The sequence below is a fragment of the Diaphorina citri genome, unplaced genomic scaffold, assembly GCF_000475195.1.
Source record: "Diaphorina citri unplaced genomic scaffold, Diaci psyllid genome assembly version 1.1 scaffold659, whole genome shotgun sequence".
NCBI lineage: Eukaryota > Metazoa > Arthropoda > Insecta > Hemiptera > Psyllidae > Diaphorina > Diaphorina citri.
The window spans coordinates 43,241-66,321 of record NW_007378092.1 but is presented as its reverse complement, the minus strand read 5'-3'; the positions used below and the strand labels follow the sequence as shown (position 1 = coordinate 66,321).

Sequence of the window (23,081 nt, the reverse complement as noted above, 5' to 3'; positions counted from 1 at the left end):
AAAATCTTTACAAGAAAGGATATTAATTTTTCTTTGTGAGTTGTGAGCCACTTGGTTGAGCTTAGGTTTACACCTCGAGCCGTTTGCTTAAACTGGCTTGCGAATGCCGATGTCGATTTGTTCAGCATAAAATGAGAGGAACCTAGATTTTTTTCATTTTTTATGGGTTCAAATTTCAAGCCTGCGTTCACACGTAAGTCAGATATCTGAAGGCCATTTGCACAATATTGTGCAAATGGCCTTCAGATATCTGATTTACGTGTGAACGCAGGCTTGAAATTTGAACCCATAAAAAATGAAAAAAATCTAGGTTCCTCTCATTTTATGCTGAACAAATCGACATCGGCATTCGCAAGCCAGTTTAAGCAAACGGCTCGAGGTGTAAACCTAAGCTCAACCAAGTGGCTCACAACTCACAAAGAAAAATTAATATCCTTTCTTGTAAAGATTTTTTCGTGTTCGGCATAATACACGCGCCTAAGAAGTTTTTTCCCCCCTCAAGCAATTTGTAAAGGGTTGACTTGTTGATTCAGCGGAAAATGCTGCGGGTGTATTGAGGTCATTTCCGCAATAGGAAGTTTTTTACTCAATATAGGTACCTTTAAATAAAACTACGTACCTATATCTTTTGTCTATTTTGTTTTATTGGTATTATAAAATAATTTTAAATGTATACAAATATCTCATAAAATAGTATGTAGTATAATATAAGCGTCTTTAGACATTGTCCCTAAAATAAATGCGAGTACATATAGGTACATGCTTTTCAATAAATTGAACTCAAATATCATTCTTGTCCCATAACTAATAAAATTAATTAAGTAATCAGCTAATCAGTCTCACATCCATCGGATTTTTTTTTTAAGCGGCCGAAATGCCGCCAACCGCTGCACCGATCTTAACCAAAAGTTTCGTGTTTTGTGACCTACATAGCAAATTTCAAGTCTTTAGTTCTTACCGTTCTTGAGATAGGTATTTTGTTTACAGACGGACAGACACACACACGGACCAATGGCTGAAACTTTGGATTTAGGCTCCAGGGACCTCAAAACTGTGACCTACATAGCAAATTTCAAGTCTTTAGCTCTTACCGTTCTTGAGATAGGTATTTTGTTTACAGACGGACAGACACACACACGGTGACACGGACCAATGGCTGAAACTTTGGATTTAGGCTCCAGGGACCTCAAAACATGATGTTTTGGCACTGAAAACTGACCATCGAAAATTTGACCCGATTACATTACTTTCCTTCCTATAGGATAAGGAAAGTAATAAAAATGGATCTACAGATGACTTACATGCCATATGCAGTACCCAGTTGATATTCTGGAATGACCAGGGCAATCAGAGGCCACAAACCAGATGCCACCATAGAATAAGCGATTCCCATCATCACCTGGAAATTAATCAAACAGGAATATGTTATTGATTTTTTATATATACTGTATCTCAAGCAGACTTATCAAGATCAAAATCAGTGCTGCATTAAAATGACAGGTAATTCTCCAAAAGCCTAAAGTTAGCTAGCAAACTGCTGCTTCTTGTAATGTTCTATTACACAAAAACTTGTGTCCTTGTGTGACAGACATAAAACAAAAGTAATATATCGCCAGCCTAGTTAGCTTGGTTGGTACCGCGTCTGCCTTGTAAGCGCTAGGCCGCGGGTTATATTCTCGCCCGGGGCGGATTTTATCCTGAAGGGATAAGGTTGGTACTCGGAACAGTTGGGTTTCTCCTATCCTGTCTTCCTTCTTTCTTCGATTTCAGGACGATAGCAGTTATAGTTCCCTCTAACAAACCTCTTTAAAAAAGTCAATATTTTTACTGAATAAATTGAAACAACTGTTTGTTTTGTTGGACTCTGCAGTTCTACACTATTTTTTACATACATACAAAAAAAAAGTATTTACAGAGGTACCTACTCCAAAAGAGGACAAGTACAATTTTTATGAATCAATATATCAATAAATTCTTTATTACCTTTATAATGGGTAGCTACATACTACCCATTATTTACATTGGAAAAGTTTGATTGTGATAATATCAAAGTCTGGGGTCAAATAGTTATGAAATATCAAAGATCAAGGTTTAATAGTTCAAGAATATTTATAGATAATAATTAATTTTTGAGAATATTGAGAAAAAAAATGTAGGTTTCAAATGATCATGATTATTCCTCTGATTACATTAAAAAAGTTTTTTTTTCTATTTGGAAGCAGCTTACCATTGTGATGTGAGGATCTATCATGGTGTGACCCACCATGAAGTGACATACAATGGATACCATTAAAGATATGAACACCCAGAATAGGTTCCGTCCTGTTTTATCCACGACAAGACCCATGAGTGGCGATAGGAATGCTGAGATTGTGTAAACAATGCTGTTCAGACGATTAGCGGCGTCTGAATCCAGGTTAAAACGTTTCACGAAGAGCTCTCTGTCAAAAACAAAAGGAAATGTTCAGTGTTAGGGCTATTTAGACTGAGGGGGTTAAAGGAACCTCCTTCTATCAGTGAAATACCCCTTTTGTGAAAGATTGTTACACGTTTTTGAAAATCCATGTTTTTATAACAAGGTTTTTACGAATTTTATAAAGTACAGTGTGTCAAAATCGACTTCTTTTTTAACATAAAAAATGTACGTATGTGGAACTTACTGCGCAAGGGATACGAACGGGAAGATGCTCGTGTAGTAAGACACTATGATAACTACCACCATCCAAAAGCTAACAGGAAAGTGTTTAACATCACTTAGCCTGGCTACTTCCGTTTCTCCTGCATTTCTCCTGTTGAGAATACGCTCGGCTCTTTTGTCCATACATCCGAGCAGTAGAGAGCACAGTAGAGATAGAACACAGGTCATTCCGGCTGTGGAACAAATTGAAAATAACATTCAGTAAGTAAATAATAATAAAGGAAGGACGGGCTAAAAATGACTGGTGTATGAGGGGCAAGGGTAATCCTTTCAAACACCAAGCTAATTTTATGCCAACCCTGTAATAAATGGCAAGCTTGAAGATTGAACTAATATCAATCAGGACCGAAACATTATAAAAATAAAAGTAAGATACGAAATAAAATTTAATATGTACAATGTACATAATAGTAAGACGAGTGTGTAGGTCCTTTTTTTCTTACCTAGTAGTAGCACAATGCCCAGCGTCTGATAGCCAATGAGTCCAAACTTTTCAACATACTTGTACAAAGGTTCGGCTACAAACATATTCACTGTAGATCCTACTCTTGACAAACTCAACTGAAAACCAAACACCATGTTCAGTTCTTTGCCTTTGAACCAGAGTACGGCATAACTGTTTTGAGCCACAGCTAGAGATTCTCCTCCGATACTGAAATAAAAAGTGAAAATAACTAGAACCTAGCCTAGATATCACTATGTATGTATGTATGATTATATGCTACTGTAGTAGAACCAGCATAGCTAACGCCGCGCCGTCGTGTCAAGTCGAGAGTTGTAAAACTTTAGGAGTAAAGTTTTGTCCATATTTTATAAGAAATGCCGAAAAAGCTCAAAATTTAATTTCGTGTTATAGACCGGGCAGTGCGCAGTGCGGCGCTTCAAACTTTGGACGTACGCGCGCCTCCCGGCACGCTTGATCAATACTCTCAGTGGAAAAACGAACCTAATTTCTTACCCAAAAATAAAACGCCCCAATATGGTGATAAATAGGGAATCCACATAAGCGCCCAAAGCAAATACCAGCTGTCCTATGACAACAAGAACTGAATAGATAGTTGAACCCATTCGAATTCCAAACACCCTGAAATAAAGAAAAACAATCATTATTTTCTCACAATAGAAAGCTAGAAACTGAAGATTTCCCTACAATAATAATAATAATAATAATAATAATTAAATATTGAATTTAATATAGGTATGTACCTAACTCTCGGTCAGAATAAGAAAGTAGGAGTATCTACCTATCAATCAAGAAGCCTCCAATAAAGCAGCATATCACGTTAGGCCACGAATACCACGAGTACAAGTTCATATATTGAGCGTTAGTCAGGTGCATGTCTGTTGTAAAATGTTCTTCCAATGAAGAGGGATTGTCATAGCAAAAATATGAGCCTGAAACAAAGAAAATATTAATTAATGCTCAGAGAAGCAGTACAAGAGGCACAAATTAGTAGTAAAAAAAACTCATTTCTTACTAGATATATAGCAAAAATATGAGCCTGAAACAAAGAAAATATTAATTAATGCTCAGAGAAGCAGTACAAGAGGCACAAATTAGTAGTAAAAAAAAACTCATTTCTTACTAGTAGAGATAATGCCAGAAATCCATCATCCAGCAGGTCCAGCTGCCTTGGCATTATTTGGATTCTTGACTAGTGTTGATGCTCTGAAAAAGAAGCATATAATTAATAAAATTTAATTACGCTCAACTGTGAAAGTCGAGGAAAAAAAACATATAAACGAAAAGCACATTATTGAGATATAGTATGCATGTGGAATATTTGCCCAGATATTTTTTATACAAATATCTGGGCTGCCTTTATGATAGCCAAGTAGCCAACTCTATATCTATGTACTTCATAATATGCAAAAAAAAAAAAAAATATTGTGAAGTGCAAAATGCGAAGTTTTTTTTATTATTATTACTGTCGAATCTGTCTGAGTGCGCGTACACAACGGCGACCATGGACCCTAGCCTAGACCCTGGGCCATCGATCGATTAACTTTTGCGATGCGAAGTGCGAAATGCAGAGTGCGAAGTTTTTTCATGGACCGTGGGACTGTACGGTAATATTGAACCTGTAGGAAAATGTACGATTATTTTGTTGTTCACATCTGGCAACACCGTATAATCAAATTGAATGAAAAGAAACGCGACTGCAAATGAAGCAATCAAGTGATAGTGACCTCCGTTTGACTTTTCGATAAGTGTAGGAAAATGTACGATTATTTTGTTGTTCACATCTGGCAACACCGTATAATCAAATTGAATGAAAAGAAACGCGACTGCAAATGAATCAAGTGATAGTGACCTCCGTTTGACTTTTCGATAAGTACCTAAGTAATCAGAATTTTCAATTACTTCTGTTCTGTCGGCACTTGGCCAATCCTTAAATCCTTATTGTGTTGTGAGTCAGTTAAAGTGAAGAAAAACTCAAAATGGCTTTGAACAAGTTGAGTGTCTCTCTCTCTCTCTCTCTCTCTCTCTCTCTCTCTCTCTCTCTCTCTCTCTCTCTCTCTCTCTCTCTCTCTTTTATTTGATGCTTACCTAAACATTAAACTCTTGCACTTATTTCGGTGAGGTTTCTTCTTGAATTTCAATTGATTATTTTGAAGAGCTCCATCTAAATCAGGCGCCTCCCGGAAATCCGATTGAGGGCCTATTTTAATTCCGGAATATTTTAATCTAGAAGAAGCCATCATAATAAAGAATTGTGTGAACTAGTTTGGGAGTAATGTGAGGTTTAAATAACTTAAAAAAAAAGTATAGTCTTCACCTAGGACATTGATATATTATGTATTATATTAATATTATGTACGTAAGTACTTTCTCATGGTCTTCATTTTTACACAGTAGAATGAAAACATAGGTCACACGTACCACTTCGGAAGTAATGTATGTCGTAGGTACATATATGTTGGTTTTCTTACAACATCGCAATATGCGTATAATGTAACCAAACCTTAATAACTTTACAGCACCGCAAAGATATACAATATTACAAAATAACCAAATACGATAACCGATAACAGAGGGTAATGGAAATAAAATTTAAATGTACAAAAGAGCACTAAAAGTGTGATATGAGGAACTGAATTCACTGTTTAATTCACGAGTTTTACCTGATCCCATGAAAAACATGATTACATGCCAGAAATCCATCATCCAGCAGGTCCAGCTGCCTTGGCATTATTTGGATTCTTGACTAGTGTTGATGCTCTGAAAAAGAAGCATACAATTAATAAAATCAACTGTGAAAGTCGAGGAAAAAAAAAAAACATATAAACGAAAAGCACATTATTGAGATATAGTATGCAATTTGCCCAGATATTTTTTATACAAATATCTGGGCTGCCTTTATGATAGCCAAGTAGCCAACTCTATATCTATGTACTTCATAATATGAAAAAAAAAAATAAAATATTGTTGTGGATTGTGGATATTTGATGGACATTTGAAGAAACCTACAAGTAAATATAATTGAATATAAAAAAGTATACTTACAGGTCTACTCAGTGAAGGAGAATTTGACTCAGGAAGTGCATCATCTGAATCTGATGATGCATTCAACATACGTCGTCCCTCTACAGACTCCGCAGCTCTGCAAGTAGGGGAGACATGTTTTTTCATAAATTAAAACAAATTGATTTATTTTTGTCTGTGCGCAAAGGAAGATCCAAGGAACCTGACGATTTCGAACTCGCTTTGTCAGTATTTACTTTTGACAAAAGAAAATACCGATTTTGCTGATCAGTATTAGAACCACAGAAGCAAAAAAGACTTTAGAAAGCAGCCAAACAAATTCTGTTCTGTCGGCACTTGGCCAATCCTTAAATCCTTATTGTGTTGTGAGTCAGTTAAAGTGAAGAAAAACTCAAAATGGCTTTGAATAAGTTGAGTGTTGACCTTTTAAATCTCGCAGGCAAACGTGTACTAATGCGAGTCGATTTCAATGTTCCCATGAAAGAAGGTAAAATTACCAACAACCAAAGGACCTTTTAAATCTCGCAGGCAAACGTGTACTAATGCGAGTCGATTTCAATGTTCCCATGAAAGAAGGTAAAATTACCAACAACCAAAGAAAGCGGCCGAAATGCCGCCAACCGCTGCACCGATCTTAACCAAAAGTTTCGTGTTTTGTGACCTACCAACCAAAGGATTGTAGCTGCTTTAGATACAATCAAGTATGCACTCGATAAGGGTGCAAAGTCTGTTGTTCTCATGTCACACTTGGGTAGACCAGATGGCAGTAAAAATTTGAAATACTCACTAAAGCCTGTTGCAGAGGAATTGAAAACATTATTGAAGAAAGATATAACATTCCTAGATGACTGTGTAGGACCTAAAGTAGAGGAAGCTTGTGCAGATCCTCCAGCTGGGAGTATAATCCTGTTAGAAAATTTACGTTTTTATGTTGAAGAAGAAGGCAAGGGAGTAAATGCTGCTGGTGAAAAAGTAAAAGCATCTGCAGAGGATGTCAAAAAGTTTCGAGAATCTCTAAGAAAACTTGGAGATATCTATGTAAATGATGCTTTTGGAACTGCACACAGAGCACATAGTTCAATGCTAGGAGAAGGATTTGAACAACGGGCTTCTGGTTTTCTTTTGAAAAAAGAATTAGATTACTTTTCCAAGGCTTTGGATAATCCAGAAAAGCCATTCCTAGCTATTCTTGGTGGAGCCAAAGTAGCAGATAAAATCCAACTCATTGAGAACCTTTTGGACAAAGTCAATGAAATGATAATTGGAGGAGGTATGTCTTATACATTCTTAAAGGAATTGAAAGGCATGAACATTGGTGGATCCTTGTATGATCCAGAAGGTGCCAAGATTGTCAAGAAGCTTGTGGAAAAGGCTGAAAAAAACAATGTAAAACTGCACTTCCCTGTTGATTTTATAACTGCTGATAAGTTTGCTGAAGACGCTAAGACTGGGGAAGCTACAGTAGAGTCTGGAGTACCTGATGGATGGATGGGGCTTGATATTGGACCCAAATCAAGGGAGTTATTCAAAGAGCCAATTGCTCGTGCTAAAGTCATTGTATGGAATGGCCCCTCAGGAGTGTTTGAATTTGAGAATTTTGCTAAGGGAACTAAGGGCATTATGGATGCTGTAGTGGATGTAACCACTAAGGGAGCCATTACAATAATTGGTGGTGGAGACACTGCAACATGTGCAGCCAAATGGAATACTGAGGACAAAGTGAGTCATGTAAGCACAGGAGGTGGTGCCAGTCTTGAATTATTAGAAGGCAAGGTTCTACCAGGAGTAGATGCTTTATCTAACAAGTAAACTAAGAGAAATTGATATTTTTCATGTAATGTGTACACTGTTGCTGAAAATATAGTTTGGTATATTACTTGATGATTTTTTTGTTTGATGTAACCCCATTTGTTTAGATGTTCCTTCCTTGGTACTGTACCTAACTATATTAAAAGTAGGATTCTATAGAAAATGTGAAAAGCAAGAAAGTGACCCCCAATTGTACCTGTGGGAATAATTTTCATTAATATCAAATTTGATTGTACAAATTACCTATCTATGAAAAAACAGAAGTAAGTACATTGAGTAGATACATGTATTTGTATTATTGTTTCCTTCTCTATTCCAGATTAAAGAAAAGGGATTTGGAGAGAATCCTGTGCTAGGAGCCCATGTGCAAGTCCACTACATGTACTATGCAGAAGCTAATGAACTCCCAATTGATATTACCTATCTGAGGAAGAGTATCCCTGAAAGATTCCAACTGGGTTCATCTGGTCTCATTCCAGCATTTGAATATGCCATATTATCCATGCAAAAAGGTAGTTTAAACTTGAGTGGTATTTCAAGGTGAAGTTGGGTTCATTTTCAGGGTAATTCAATTACTATTTTAATTTAATCATAATATTATTATTTAATGGTGGTATATGTTGTGTGTGTGTGTGTGTGTGTGTGTGTGTGTGTGTGATGTGCAGATACTTATGGGCTACACCCTACTAATCAAATAACTTTTCATCTTACAGGAGAAAAGTCTGACTTCTTTGCAAGCTATGAGCTATGTTTTGGTGCTCTTGGATGTCCACCAAGGATCCCTGCTAAGGCTGATTTACTGTTTGAAGTCCATTTGATAAACTTTTCCATTGATCCACAAGTAGTTAGAAGCTCTGCAGATATTGAATCGCTGCTAAGGCTGATTTACTGTTTGAAGTCCATTTGATAAACTTTTCCATTGATCCACAAGTAGTTAGAAGCTCTGCAGATATTGAATCATTTTTTTTTATTATTATTACTGTCGAATCTGTCTGAGTGCGCGTACACAACGGCGACCATGGACCCTAGCCTAGACCCTGGGCCATCTTTTTTATCCCCCCCTCCTAAAGGAGATTTGGGGTATTAGACAAAAAGAGCAGGGGGGGAGGGTTTTTTTTTTTTTTTTTAAGGCTTTAATGGCAGGATTCTCACCTAGTGAGCTCTTCCACCCAACCGGGTTAATAAATTTTATATGGACATTCTGAAAGAGTTCAAAGTTTCAAATTAAAATTTTTTCATTCCATTTCTTTGTCCAATTTTGATATTTTTTAACAAACTTGTTTGACACAAAAGAAATTTTCTCATTCCATTTTGGATTTTACCAGACCTTTGGGGGTCCATGAGACATGGTCTAACAGTTTGGTCTCAAGAATAAGAATGCATTTATACTTAGCATGGAGACCTTCTTATCTGCTTACTCTTTGTCCATTTTAAAGAAACATTTAGAATTTAAATTCAACTTACCAAATCCTAGAAGACACATCAAGAGAAGGGCTAACACCCGTTGGATGTTGTGATGGGGGTGAGTCCATCGTATTGGTCTATTGTGAGATGCCACCCCATCCTCTCTGCTATAGGATGAGAGATTGTCGCTCATGTTTGTCAAATAGTAAAATGGGCTGATGATCGTACAACACTCATAAGTAAAGAATAAAGAACAGTACAAAATTTAATTTATTAGCATAAATTAATTCGTTATCAGGAGAAGAGAGAACAAGAGTACAAGAGATAAAAAATAAACAAAGAAATTTTTGTTCAAATTTCAAAAGATTAACAACGTTGCCATATGCCTACTACGATGAAATTACCGTACGCAATCTTTTGTGTACCGTGCATTCGGATTCAGGATATTTTGGCAATACTGTCGAGTTATCTCCTCAAAGATGCAGCTGCTCATTGCTCGTAATTTTTTGTCGTATGCTCGTCCAGACGTCCATCGACTCCATCGTCCAACAGCAGGAACAGCAGCCACAGCCACCACAGTAATCACTGGACCTCACTCAGAGATTAGGGATTTTGCATTTCTACTAATATCCTACGGATAGCAGTAAGATAAACCTACTACTCCTGTTTCTGCTAGCAGAGCTTGAACTGTATCTGTAGGTATTTGTTGTTGAACCTGTGCAATCATGCAGTGTGAAAGTGAAAATCCAATCATGGAAATGAAAGCTCACTCAAGGAAATTAGCCAAACCAATTGATCTTGAGTAAGTATGGGTAATCCTAATCACATGAAGGTCTTTGATCTGTGTGCATCAGAAAAGCATTGTTGGAAACAAAAGCAACCATGACAGGTTCCATGTGGTTTTTTTTTTTGTGTAGAAGTTAAGATACAGATATAGGCTCAGCGGTGCTATCTGAAAGCAGAGTGCAAAGATGGTATCTATTCTGTTATGCTCTTTAAAAAAGGATCATCTACTATAAACCTGTATGATTTTGTTTCAGGGCATTAAGTAAAGATGGATGTGAACTGGTATTCAATAAAACAGATGAAGAATTTGAGGACACATATGATGCAGAACATGATTATGATAATTATGATGCACTGTTGAAGTTTGCAAATCTGGATTTGCTCAATAATCCATTAAGCAAAGACATGGTGCCAGTACCATATGGCAAAGAACAAATTCAAGATGGAAAACTTATGAAGAAGGTAAGATATGACACTGGAGATTATTTAGCTTACAGGTGGTTGTAGGAGACAATGCTCAAGGTAGATCCAAGCCTTAGTATTATTTACTAAAGTCTTGATAAATCTTATGTACCTATCTAATAGTGTACAAATTGGAGACAATGCTCAAGGTAGATCCAAGCCTTAGTATTATTTACTAAAGTCTTGATAAATCTTATGTACCTATCTAATAGTGTACAAATTACCTATCTATGAAAAAACAGAAGTAAGTACATTGAGTAGATACATGTATTTGTATTATTGTTTCCTTCTCTATTCCAGATTAAAGAAAAGGGATTTGGAGAGAATCCTGTGCTAGGAGCCCATGTGCAAGTCCACTACATGTACTATGCAGAAGCTAATGAACTCCCAATTGATATTACCTATCTGAGGAAGAGTATCCCTGAAAGATTCCAACTGGGTTCATCTGGTCTCATTCCAGCATTTGAATATGCCATATTATCCATGCAAAAAGGTAGTTTAAACTTGAGTGGTATTTCAAGGTGAAGTTGGGTTCATTTTCAGGGTAATTCAATTACTATTTTAATTTAATCATAATATTATTATTTAATGGTGGTATATGTTGTGTGTGTGTGTGTGTGTGTGTGTGTGTGTGATGTGCAGATACTTATGGGCTACACCCTACTAATCAAATAACTTTTCATCTTACAGGAGAAAAGTCTGACTTCTTTGCAAGCTATGAGCTATGTTTTGGTGCTCTTGGATGTCCACCAAGGATCCCTGCTAAGGCTGATTTACTGTTTGAAGTCCATTTGATAAACTTTTCCATTGATCCACAAGTAGTTAGAAGCTCTGCAGATATTGAATCGGACTTCATTGATTCACAAGTAGAAGAGCCAGCATTTGCCAAGGTTCTCAAACGAGCACAAGAACTAGGTAAGGAGTTTGATTAGCACTCCCATAGTGTCCCATTATTTATTTATTCAGAAAGGAACAAGGAGAGGGAGAGAGGAAGAAAATGTTTTTGTTGGTTTTGCTGAGGTACAAAAAGAATAGTCAGTAGTAGTAGCCTGGTTTTACCTGTAAAAAAAAACTTCTATACTTTGTAATAGAAAGTAAAAAAATCTTGTTCATTTTTTTTTCATTGTAGGTGCTAGTGGGAAAAATGCATTCAATGATAAAAACATAGTGAGTGCTGTGAGACGATATCGGGATGCAGTCAAATTACTAATCAATACTCAGGTAATTTATTTTTTTACTTTACTAGAGAATCAAGAGATTGGTCAAGTTTTACAGTAAAATTTGATAAAGGTATCCTGTAGTAAAAAAAACCCTCCCCTCAACTTAGGTAATTATGAAGAGTTGAAAACAGCAGTTTGGTTTATGGCTCAATAGACCTCATCAGCTAGCTGTTATACAGTGCAATAGTCCTAAACTAAAATGGACGCGGCACACAAGGGATCAGGGGGAAAAAATGGCTATAACTGGAAGTGTAACGCTAATTAATTGCAAATTTACAAAATCTTACTGTTCAGGTGACGAACTATGAGGACCAAATGCAACTGGAAGAGTACCTGTGCAGAGTGTACAGGAATCTCATGGTGTGCTATAATAATAACAAGCAATACAAGCTCACCTGTGATTGTGCTTCAAAAGCACTTCAGTTTGCCAGTCATTTTGCCACCAAGGACGTTAAGTTATTTTTCGTGTAAGTAGTCTTTTGTCAGGAAAAAAAAAAAAAAAAGATGTAGGTACCTTTATGTTGTGTCAAAAAAAAATCTGTAAGGGAGGATGATAATCTAGTTTAGTTAAAGATTAATTATTATTATTATTTGAAAGAGGTTTCATAGAGGGAACTGTAACTGCTAAGGTCTTATCGTCCCAAAAGCGGAGAGAGAAGGAAGACATAACAGGAGAAAGCAAGTCGTTTCGAGAACGAACCCTATCTCTTTAGAATAAAATCCTCCCCGGGCGGAATCAAACCCGCGACCTAGCGCTTAAAAGGCAGACGCGCTACCCCTCAAGCTAACTAGATAAATAAACAAGGTTAGTTAAATTGAACCTTGGTTGTTTAAATACCACAAGGACAGGGTTGTGACCTTCAAAACCACGTTATTAAATTTTGGTTTCTTTATGACAGGTGGGGCAAAGCACTAATTGGACTTCAAGAGTGGACGTCCGCTATAAAGCATCTCAAAACTGCGAGGAAACTCGCTGCCAAAGATTCTGTGAGAGCAGAAATTGATAAAGAAATTCTCAAGGTGAGTAATAATCAAGTTTCTCCGACTGCGGTTCAGGACGAGCCAGCCAATTTAACATGGCTAGAGCTAGAGACCATCACCCCGGTGTATAGCAGATAAAAAAGACATCTTTCCTTTATTCTGCTATCGCCATTCGGCGAAAGCTAAAGCCGCTACAACAACAACAACAACAGTAATATTACAAGACGGTACAGTAGCAAGGGGTCTAAGTTTCTCCGATATGGAGTGGGTATCACTTTGAATACGAGAGGTTCCGGGTTCAATTCCTGTGTGAGTTGAAGAATTTTTGGCTGTTTCTTGAGTCCGTGTTTACTATCATTGAACAAGAAAAAATGGCAAAAGAGTCACTAGGTGATCACAGATAATTGTGTAGAGGCTCTCCGCTTCATTATAAATAGTCTGAGATTCACATTTTAAATGTTTTATGTCCCATCTTACCACAGAGAGTTTTCAGTTAATACTGACTGGCCTGTGTAAATGAAATGGGTGACGTCAAAGAAAACCTTTGACACTAATGTTGACAGTGGTAAGATCGGCCATTATTAAAATGGAAAAAAGTGACAATCCATATTCTCTCTGCCTAGGCTGATCTCGGAAATCAACAATACCAGAAGGAGACCAAAGCCCGTTGTATGAAGATGTTTTCCTCCAGTTCCTCACCAAGTCAACATTCCAATGTAGTACGAATCGCCTATCAAGAGCATGAGCAAGTGAGGCCAGCCACTCTCCAAGAAATCCAGGTATGGGATTTTTTTCAATAGGTTTAATAGAGGGAACTGTAACAAAGGAAGTCTTATCGTTCTGATATCGAGAAGAAGAGAATGCCAGGCGTTCCGAGAACGAACCTTATCTATTCAGGATAATATTCGCCTCGGGCGGAAATCGAACCCGTAAACTAGCGGTCACAAGGCAGTTGCTTTACCCTTTAAACAAACTAGGCTGGCTAACTGGTTCTACTCTGGGCTTGTTCTGTAGGTACTCTAATGAATAATTAATCAGTAAAAGTAAAACCTCATGAAATGTCTATTGTAGCAGATGTTTCATTGTAACGAAATAAAAAACGGCGGTGAAGCAGTCATCTTTTAAAAAATAAATTAAATAAATGTGATATTTTACGTTTCTAGGATACGGAGGAATCAAATGAAAGCGATGGTTACGATGTTGGTGACTTTGAGAAACTTATGGAAATAAGGATGAGCGAATTCAGAATGGCAGAAGGTATATATGAAGATGTTTTTGGAGAAACAGCAGAATTTTCCAGGAGAGACATTGACATTATAAAAAGCATCGCCAATAAAATGGGATTGACGTGTACAGTGGATAAGAACATTATTGTGACCAAGACAATTTGATTTGGATCTACATGTGAAAGGTGACTATTCCGACTGTTATTGATTTCAGAACTGGTTCTTCATCATAAGTCATTTTCGTTCCATACCTATATTGTATAAAAAAAAGAAAAAAAAATGCGTTTAATATAGGACCATATCTATACGATAGGAAATTCTTAAGGTGACTATTCCGACTGTTATTGATTTCAGAACTGGTTCTTCATCATAAGTCATTTTCGTTCCATACCTATATTGTATAAAAAAAAAAGAAAAAAAAAATGCGTTTAATATAGGACCATATCTATACGATAGGAAATTCTACTCACACCTAAAAGTTGACCTAATAATTAGTGCCATATTATTCATATAGGTATGTACGAAACGATTAACAATATTACAAAACGTAGTGAATAAGGGACCTTTTTTTACTTTTTTATTATTTTAGTTTCTAAAGAGATCAATATTATTTTTTCTTGTAGATAGGTACTTATATTCTGGAAAGTACCTTCCTAATCGGGGGAAAACAGAACAAACGAGGGTTGCTAAATGACATACGAGTAGACATAGAACAGGGAGTATTGATATATTTTACAAAACAATAATAAATAGAAAAATCATTACATAATCCCTACATTATTCTAACAATGAAAAATATACAAATTAAACCTACTGCATAATTATGATGAAGTTTTATTTTAAAATCTTCCGTTTAAATTATTTACACTTTTTTCTAAGGAAATTAATCTAAGAAGTTAGATATCTAACTAAAATTAATTGTAATACTGATATCAATTTCGTCAGGCAGGTAATTCAGCTGTAACTTTGACAACTGTCCTGATTGAGCTTACGATCGCGACCTACCTAATTACTTTGACCACTGTACTACCAAGCAAAACACAGCCTCAATAAAATAAATTCTAAATTATTAACTACTTGTAGTGAAGCAAAGGACTCTCTCGCCCTTTTCTCAGCCTCACTTCCATTCTCTCAACTCTTTTTCCTAAGTAGCTCTAATCTCCTCTAGAGACCATCAACAGGACCATCAACTGTAAAGCCCTATATGTAATCTAAAAATATTAAAAGCTGTTTCATGGCAACGAATTAAAAAAAAAAAAAAAAAAGGCAGTGAAACACTTTGGAAAAAAATCTGGATCATAAGGGTATTTTCATTGGATCCGAACTATTGGAGGTCCTGCGCTAGTTTTTCCTCTGGAAGGGATCTTCGGATGTACAATTGGTTCTACCCTTGAGATATTTGGTGGCAATGTTATCCTCGAATGGTTCAGCCCCAGACCTTGCCATGTCGTCTTTTACCTGAAATGTAAATAATACAGTTATCGTACCCTACTTTACTGGTCTTTTTTTTTTTTTTTTTTTAAAATAGCTCTTTAACTCTACGGGCAGTAGGTCGTTCGCGCTGCTTTTTTTTTTTTTTTTTTTTTTTTTTTTTTTGAAATAGCGCTTTAACTCTACGGGCAGTAGGTCGTTCGTGCTGCTTACAGTCTCTTTGCAGATACAGATCTCAATTTACCCCCGAAATGGCCAGTAAAGCATGATTCAGGATTTGAGAAAGAGATTATTTTTATTTAATTAAGAGGTTTGAACTGTATAACACTCTCAACAAATAATGTCTTGTCGTCCCAAAAGTGAAGAGAGAAGAAAGACAGGGTTGAGAGTAGAAAAAAGCCAGCCGTTCCGCCAAAGAACCTCAAAAAAAAAAGAGTTTCTTAACTGATGTGGCGTCAATAAATATGATGTCAAATAAATTACACAATCCTCACCTTCTCTACTTCTTTAAGCACCCTGAGAAAATTGAGACCGGCTAACTTTTTCAAATCTTCAGTGTTCCACTTGCCAGAACCGACCAATTGGGCGAATAGTGCGGGATATGAACTCACGTCCTCTAGACCCGTAGGCGTGCTGAAAGCATAATAATAATAAATGAACGTAAGAATAAAGTACGAATCCAGAGTTGCTGGTCATGTGTGTGTGTATGTGTGCTGAAAGCATAATAATAATAAATGAACGTAAGAATAAAGTACGAATCCAGAGTTGCTGGTCATGTGTGTGTGTATGTGTGTTTTTTTTTATATATAGAAAAGAAGAATTACGTGGTCCTCTGTAGGCCAAAAGGAAAAAATAAATAATAATAAATACACACTTTTAAGTTATAACTATTAATGGTTATGGATTAAATACCATCGCCATTGACCTGAGCTGTCTCCTCCTCAGTCGACACAAACTTGAACTATTTTCGCTGAAGTTTTAGGCGAGGAGGATTCAGCTTAAGGTTTATTGATCTTGTGAAATAATTGTTAGATGAAATAAAATTATAATAAATAAATAGATTTAGATACTTACTAATTGATGCCGTCGTAACCTGCTCCTAGACCCACACTGTCTACTCCTGCCACCTCCCTGATATGATTGATATGTTCTGAAGAAAGAAGAAATTATTTCAATAAAATTTTCCTATGGATCATTGAAAATGAAATAACAACATTTTCCATTGCTCTCTATTAGTAATATTACCCCTGATATGATTGATATGTTCTGAAGAAAGAAGAAATTATTTCAATAAAATTTTCCTATGGATCATTGAAAATGAAATAACAACATTATCCATTGCTCTCTATTAGTAATATTACAAGACGGTACAGTAGCAAGGGGTCTTATTGTCCCGAAATCTAAAGGAGGAGAATATGAGAAAGCCCGCCTTATATCTGTTTAGGATCTGATTTTGAGAACGAACCTTATATGTGTTTAAAATAAAATTCAAGCGGGAATCGAACCCGCTCTAGAACACGACCGTTTCTCACATTAGAATTTGTGTGAACGCCGTGTATTTATCTATGTATGCAATGTGCAATAAAAGCTAAATTAGTGGAGATGCTTACTTTGCTTTTCTAGTCAAGATATTACATTTAAGCAGATTCTAAACATTACAAACTTGAAATATTACCTGCCGCGTCCTGTATCGAAGAGACATTCCTACAAGTTAGAAACTGAGAGTAGAAATTCACCATGACTAGGCCTCGATTCAATGCCTGGTATCAACAAAAATAAAACAGACACTAAGTACCTACATACTAAGAATAAGACATTTTCTTTTTCATTATTTAAAAAAGAAAGTCAACAAAAATAAAACAGACACTAAGTACCTACATACTAAGAATAAGACATTTTCTTTTTCATTATTTAAAAAAGAAAGAAAAAAAAAATGAGACTAAGAAAAGGACTAAATAATACCTAGCCCTCCTCCATACTCAGTTTTGTTCGTCACTGCTGAGATTCGAACCTCAATCTACCGATAATAAATTTTACATTACATTATCAACTAGCCAAGTAGCCATACAAAATTTCACTCAGAGGCCCTCTTTCAAATAACCATTGAAAATATTCAAGTGGCCTGTGGCAGCAAGTGTGGACGTCCAAAGAGGAATCTCTTTGGTTCAGATTGTTCAGACCATTGAAAATATTCAAGTGGCCTGTGGCAGCAAGTGTGGACGTCCAAAGAGGAATCTCTTTGGTTCAGATTGTTCAGACGTCAATTTGTTCTAGAGTTAATTGTATGGCGTCTTTGTAGGCAGACTCACAAGGTACATATGCTGCCCAGAACTGAAAGTGGAAGTTCAACAGGTTAGTGATAACATGCTGAGTGAGATAGAAAATAAAAACAGGAGAACTAAAATCCAATGTGTCGTCAATTTGTTCTAGAGTTAATTGTATGGCGTCTTTGTAGGCAGACTCACAAGGTACATATGCTGCCCAGAACTGAAAGTGGAAGTTTGATAACATGCTGAGTGAAATAGAAAATAAAAACAGGAGAACTAAAATCCAATGTGCCTATGAAGAGAGTAGACCACTAAAGGGCAAAATGTATAGCAATTGTTTTACGTGTAGTTATACGATTTTAATTTATAACACACTAGTATTGTAAATTTCTAGTATTAAAATACAACACACTAGTATTAAAAATTTCATGTGTTACCTGTGCAGATATGTGTCCAGCTCTCAATCTCGGTAGATCTGTATGAGACCAGGCACTTTCAGACCAGGGGGGCACTTTCCTCAGGTCTTCAGAAAATTTGAACGTACTCAGCTTGTTGTGAACGAACTTGCGAATGTTCCATGGGAGATCATTGTGCCTGAAACACAATCGTGAATTTATTCGTGTTAAAGCAGAGCCTTTTCACAGATTTTGTGAATATCACAGCATTACTCCTTTGCAATCAATTTTCATATTTCAATAATCATTTTACAAGTAGCTACTCAATTGTCCTCACGAGGCTGAGTGCATCCCGAACTCCAAGCACAGAGCCGAAAAAACTTCGGCCCCGCCGGGAATCAATCCCGGGCCTCCTGCGTGCAAGCCTGGTGTGATACCCACTCGGCCACGGAGGTTGAAGATAGGGAGGGATACAACTGATACAAGTGGCATTTTCGAAAACATTGGTTTGTAGGTTGTACTCTCTTGTCTGTATTACAATAGTAACAATACCTCTAATAAATAATTATCCAAATGATGGTATAGTTATTCAATATCACATGTTTCCATATTGGTTTCATACAAAGCAAAATCGATGAACTCAAACACGAACAATAACAATTCTCACTTTTGTTTGGAGAGGCATACTACGGGATGGGCATGCTACGACACAGACCACATGCGTCTAATGTAGCAGTTATTTCATTGCTACGAAATAAAAACGGTGGCGAAACAATCTCTCACTTTTGTTTTTGAATTGGGGGAGAATAAACAAGCAATAATGTTGTGAAGTGCCTTTGTTATAGGATTTCCAATCACAATATGCTACGGGATGGGCATGCTACGACACAGACCACATGCGTCTAATGTAGCAGTTGTTTCATTGCTACGAAATAAAAACGGTGGTGAAACAATCTTTAAAAAAAAACCTTTTTTGTACTGTCAACGTGTCAACTAAGACTAAAAAGTTCCATTATGCCAACAGCATCTTACCCGTCAATGAGAGGGACTTCCTGTAATAACCGAGACGCGAACTCCAGTCTCTCTTCATAGGAAGCGCCTGAATGTATTTTCAATGCTATTGGTACGCCTAGACCTGCAGCTCCTGCCAGACCTATCACTAGTAACATGATCCACCATCTCTTTGTTTGAGAATTGATACAGCCTCCCATCCAACCTGCAATCAGAAGCAAAGAAGGCAGTGAGAAACGAGATTCCTATTTCTAAAAAGAGTTTAGCTTTAAAAAATAATAATAATAAAGATACCTACATAATAATAATATTCATAAAATAAAAAGGTACTTCTGAGGGAAAAAAACCACTAAAGCAAGAATAAACAGACCTTATGGCTGGGGTAAAGGCACTCGCAGGCCCATTCAAGGAGTATAAATATTTTAATTTCCCTTTAGTAGGCAGGAAGGTACTACCAATAATAAAATATACAAATTATTTTCAATATTAATGATAATTTAAAATAATAATGGGCTGTATTTTTTACACCTTCTCCTCTGAAATACAAACAAATTGGAAAATAACATCCCCCAGGGCAATCCTTTACCTTCATACAATACATAACCTAACATTCAAATAATATACATAGTACAGGTATTTATAAGGCGTATTAATTAACTATTCCAAGTTAGAAACACACCTCCAATGTTGTATTCAATGTGTTTTCAAATTACTTCAAAGATAAGCAACGTTCCTCGTGGTTAGTATCCGGATGGGTGACCATCTGGGGAATCGCATACTTCTGTCTTTTCCCAGGCTAGGCGAGGTTAATTTTTCTATTCTTTCTTTCTCTCATTGTCTCTTTTTCCTTCTCTTCTTTCCCCTATTTATCTGTTCGGCTAACAGACCAAGCCTGAAGGCGACCAATGTTTGGGCGGAAGAGCTCACAGTGTGAGAATCCTGCCATTATTATTATGTTAAGGCGGTCTCTTCCAGATCCCTTATGTGCGGCATCCATTTTAGTTTAGGACTATTGCACTGAATCTTGCCATTAAAGCCTTAAAAAAAATAATAACAAAACAGTTATTGTGAGGCGTTTAGCTTGTCTCCGAATGAGGGGTGATGTCCCCGTCACAAACAAACCTTAGAAGGTTTTCGTTAAACCCACGAGACGAGTATATGTATTTAAAAAGAAAATAATAAATAAATAAGATAATAATAAAACACGTTAGGTTAGATTGAGTCCAGTGTGAGGTGTTATGTAGTTTATTCTTTTGCCAGCAAAGATTTCCACGTGGAAAAAATATACACATAAATTTCCCCTGCTGTGTGCTTTGCTAGAATGGTATTAGAAGTTTGCACTCCAGCAGGGGGCCCTGTTCTTGTACAGTTAGTTTTAATTTCCCACAAGTCATACATATTAGATATGCACCAGAGTATTCAATATACAAAGTCAGGCATTGTAATAATTCTATATTTTCTACACTTCAATCCACTTAAATCTAGTTAGTGACAGCAAACAAATCCTATAATGAAGGATTGGATTGTAGGTACTAGCAGTGTAGTGACTTACATTTTGTATGAATGCCGTGTAAATATTTCCGACTATGCAATGTGCAACAATGAGAGAAATTAGTGGAGATGTTTGGTCTACTTTTTTTAACCACTTATCTTTATAAAATTTAATTTTGTATGAATGCCGTGTAAATATTTCCGACTATGCAATGTGCAACAATGAGAGAAATTAGTGGAGATGTTTGGTTTACTTTTTTTTTAACCACTTATCTTTATAAAATTTACGTTCTTATTTTTAAAGGTAGGTACGAGATAACGAGAGGTTATTCAAAACAAAATAACCTAAATTTGAAATATTTTCGAGTTTGATGTATGAAGCCTGTTGAACAAATCATGTACTTAGGTATCTCATTATAATTCTTTACATCTCTCAGCAAACATGGGAAGTAATATTTTTGCAAAAGAGAAAAGTAGGTGAAGATAACGAGAGGTTATTCAAAACAAAATAACCTAAATTTGAAATATTTTCGAGTTTGATGTATGAAGCCTGTTGAACAAATCATGTAGGTATCTCATTATAATTCTTTACATCTCTCAGCAAACATGGGAAGTAATATTTTTGCAAAAGAGAAAAGTAGGTAAAAACCCGGGTTATAAAAAGCCAGGGTAAAAATTTTGTATGTAGGTTGGGTGGTGAGACTCTGGGAGTTTTTTGAGTTTCGACCCTTCCGGCAAGCTTGATTTTTGACTTGCACATTAAAACAACAAAATAACAATGCCTGTCAGAAGTTTTTTCCTCGGTGTAGTGAAATGAATTTCAATGAGAAATACTCAGCACTATTTTTTAATTGGACTAAAATTTATAGGTACCTCTTCTGGTGGGAAAAACGAACACATGTGAAGGAATAATGGAGCACAATGGAGAAAAGTAAGTAAGTAGTGCTTTAGTGGGGTGGGGAGAGCTGAAAGGAAAATATCAAAGGATTTGAGTAGACTTTAGTATGTTCCTAATTGGAGAGCTATACAAAAATGGTCATTCCATCTAAAAGCTGGGGATAGTCATGATAATTATAGCCGCAAGTCCCTCTTTTAAATTTGAGACTCTGGGAGTTTTTTGAGTTTCGACCCTTCCGGCAAGCTTGATTTTTGACTTGCACATTAAAACAACAAAATAACAATGCCTGACAGAAGTTTTTTTTCTCGGTGTAGTGAAATGATTTTCAATGAGAAACACTCAGCACCATTTTTTAATTGGACTAAAATTTATAGGTACCTCTTCTGGTGGGAAAAACGAACACATGTGAAGGAATAATGGAGCATAACGGAGAGAAAAGGAGCGTGGAGAGCTGAAAGGAAAATATCAAAGGATTTGAGTAGACTTTAGTATGTTCCTAATTGGATTATCAATTTATTCACAGAATAGGTACGAAGTATGGAGCTGTGCGATTGTTCAGAAAAAAAAAGAAAAAGTCAACTAATGAAATACGGCTATACTCACCAACTTGGCTAGGATATGGTCAGGTACATTACGCGAGGAGTTACACAAGGCTCGTGCAGAGGAATGACTGAACACAACTGGAGCCTTGCTTGTATCCAATGCAGCTTGCATTGTCTGCACACTCACGTGAGACAAGTCCACTATCATACCTAACCGATTCATTTCCTTTACAATGATCTGCAATAAAGAGACGCACACAATTGAACTGCATGGGCCATTTGCGGCAAATAAATAAGGTGGCCTACAGTTCTTTGAGGAAGTTGTTTCTCTTTGAGAAACGCATCAGGACAGCAAAAGGTCGTTTTTAAAATAAATAGACGAAATAGAATGGAATTTATGAACCTTCATTATGCTGGATTAGGAATACCAAAATAGAAAGAAAAAAAAATTGAATTAAAACGTTCACCAAACTTTGGTTTACCTATGTTGGCACACTCTAATTAATAAATATTAATAATAATAAAAAAAACTTTGGTTTACATTACAATAATTTATTTAATTGCAAAGTCACTATGTTGTTATTTAGGTGAATAGAATTGAATTACCTTTCCGAAGTTGGTCAAGCCACTGTGCTCGGGTTTTTTCCCAGGGTCATCTGATAGTGAAGAGTCTGCCCTGAAATCACAAAATAGCCCTGGATTAACAGTGGGTCAAGAATAAATCTAATAAAATTGTTAAAGGTTATAAGAGAGAAAAAATAAATAAATATAATATCGAACAATAAATAAAAGAACTAAAAAAATTCAGCCACTTGTCTGGTTGGGGGACGTTAGTCTGGCTAGGGGACGTTAAACAGAGAGTAGACTAGCGTCTGGCTGTGGGACTATAAACAGGGAGGAGAACAGCTAAACCTAACCAGCCTAGCTAGCTGGCAGTTCATCAAAGGGCAAAGGGTAGCGTCTGGCTGTGGGA

The 23,081-nt window shown here is 36.4% G+C and overlaps 5 protein-coding genes and 1 long non-coding RNA gene across 8 annotated transcripts in view; 2 read left to right on the top strand and 4 right to left on the bottom strand.

The window, feature by feature from the left end:
• Positions 1-1,297: 1,297 nt before the first annotated feature.
• Positions 1,298-9,727, bottom strand: LOC103510954 (major facilitator superfamily domain-containing protein 1). The gene is made up of 7 exons (XM_008475662.3): positions 9,459-9,727; positions 3,943-4,093; positions 3,657-3,782; positions 3,142-3,350; positions 2,661-2,871; positions 2,228-2,441; positions 1,298-1,399 (listed from the first exon to the last, which is right to left on the bottom strand). Exons 1-7 carry the CDS (start codon positions 9,589-9,591, stop codon positions 1,298-1,300), a joined length of 1,146 nt encoding a protein of 381 aa, XP_008473884.1. The 5' UTR covers positions 9,592-9,727.
• LOC103510946 (phosphoglycerate kinase) lies at positions 4,857-8,182 on the top strand. 2 transcript variants are annotated; one of them, XM_008475651.2, is made up of 4 exons: positions 4,857-4,910; positions 5,040-5,095; positions 6,537-6,694; positions 6,860-8,182. In XM_008475651.2, exons 3-4 carry the CDS (start codon positions 6,582-6,584, stop codon positions 7,992-7,994), a joined length of 1,248 nt encoding a protein of 415 aa, XP_008473873.1. In that variant the 5' UTR covers positions 4,857-4,910; positions 5,040-5,095; positions 6,537-6,581; the 3' UTR covers positions 7,995-8,182. The 2 variants fall into 2 exon arrangements, with proteins under 2 accessions (XP_008473873.1, XP_026680663.1); XM_026824862.1 differs by lacking the exons at positions 4,857-4,910; positions 5,040-5,095; positions 6,537-6,694 and adding an exon at positions 6,701-6,785 and having other exon boundaries at positions 6,862-8,182.
• On the bottom strand, positions 5,215-6,498 carry LOC108252604. The gene is made up of 2 exons (XR_001809553.2): positions 6,207-6,498; positions 5,215-5,921 (listed from the first exon to the last, which is right to left on the bottom strand). It is a non-coding gene; the product is annotated as an uncharacterized LOC108252604 (long non-coding RNA).
• A 144-nt stretch (positions 9,728-9,871) lies between the features above and the next one.
• LOC103510945 (inactive peptidyl-prolyl cis-trans isomerase FKBP6) lies at positions 9,872-15,199 on the top strand. Of its 2 annotated transcripts, XM_008475650.3 has the most exons (10): positions 9,872-10,200; positions 10,439-10,646; positions 10,947-11,139; positions 11,337-11,561; positions 11,776-11,867; positions 12,161-12,333; positions 12,766-12,886; positions 13,471-13,626; positions 14,011-14,258; positions 14,399-15,199. In XM_008475650.3, the coding sequence occupies exons 1-9, from the start codon at positions 10,124-10,126 to the stop codon at positions 14,236-14,238; spliced, it is 1,473 nt and encodes a 490-aa protein (XP_008473872.1). In that variant the 5' UTR covers positions 9,872-10,123; the 3' UTR covers positions 14,239-14,258; positions 14,399-15,199. The 2 variants fall into 2 exon arrangements, with proteins under 2 accessions (XP_008473872.1, XP_026680661.1); XM_026824860.1 differs by lacking the exon at positions 14,399-15,199 and having other exon boundaries at positions 9,873-10,200; positions 14,011-14,353.
• The window catches only part of LOC103510943 (dipeptidase 1-like), a 10,036-nt gene continuing 2,045 nt past the window's right edge, over positions 15,091-23,081 (bottom strand). The window contains exons 3-8 of the mRNA XM_008475648.3: positions 22,715-22,784; positions 22,170-22,346; positions 17,180-17,264; positions 16,579-16,654; positions 15,999-16,137; positions 15,091-15,531 (exon numbers count right to left, since the gene is read on the bottom strand). Of these exons, the coding sequence (XP_008473870.1) occupies positions 15,415-15,531; positions 15,999-16,137; positions 16,579-16,654; positions 17,180-17,264; positions 22,170-22,346; positions 22,715-22,784 (664 nt within the window). The 3' untranslated portion in view covers positions 15,091-15,414. The remainder of the gene's footprint in view (positions 15,532-15,998; positions 16,138-16,578; positions 16,655-17,179; positions 17,265-22,169; positions 22,347-22,714; positions 22,785-23,081) is intronic.
• Positions 17,748-23,081, bottom strand: part of LOC113468156 (dipeptidase 1-like) — a 27,894-nt gene continuing 22,560 nt past the window's right edge. Inside the window, exons 3-5 of the mRNA XM_026824866.1 lie at positions 19,199-19,382; positions 18,209-18,365; positions 17,748-17,835 (exon numbers count right to left, since the gene is read on the bottom strand). Coding sequence (XP_026680667.1) covers positions 17,758-17,835; positions 18,209-18,365; positions 19,199-19,377 — 414 coding nt within the window. The 5' untranslated portion in view covers positions 19,378-19,382 and the 3' untranslated portion in view covers positions 17,748-17,757. The remainder of the gene's footprint in view (positions 17,836-18,208; positions 18,366-19,198; positions 19,383-23,081) is intronic.

Coding starts and splice junctions, on each gene's coding strand:
- LOC103510946 (XM_008475651.2), top strand. CDS start 6,582: ATGGCTTTGAATAAGTTGAGTGTTGACCTTTTAAATCTCGCAGGCAAA. Junction 6,695..6,859: donor AAAATTACCAACAACCAAAG/GACCTTTTAAAT, acceptor TACCAACCAAAG/GATTGTAGCTGCTTTAGATA.
- LOC103510954 (XM_008475662.3), bottom strand. CDS start 9,591: ATGAGCGACAATCTCTCATCCTATAGCAGAGAGGATGGGGTGGCATCT. Junction 3,783..3,942: donor GGAGGCTTCTTGATTGATAG/GTAGATACTCCT, acceptor TCTTTATTTCAG/GGTGTTTGGAATTCGAATGG. Junction 3,351..3,656: donor TTGGGGCGTTTTATTTTTGG/GTAAGAAATTAG, acceptor TTTTTATTTCAG/TATCGGAGGAGAATCTCTAG.
- LOC103510945 (XM_008475650.3), top strand. CDS start 10,124: ATGCAGTGTGAAAGTGAAAATCCAATCATGGAAATGAAAGCTCACTCA. Junction 10,201..10,438: donor GCCAAACCAATTGATCTTGA/GTAAGTATGGGT, acceptor ATTTTGTTTCAG/GGCATTAAGTAAAGATGGAT. Junction 10,647..10,946: donor ATGGAAAACTTATGAAGAAG/GTAAGATATGAC, acceptor TCTCTATTCCAG/ATTAAAGAAAAGGGATTTGG.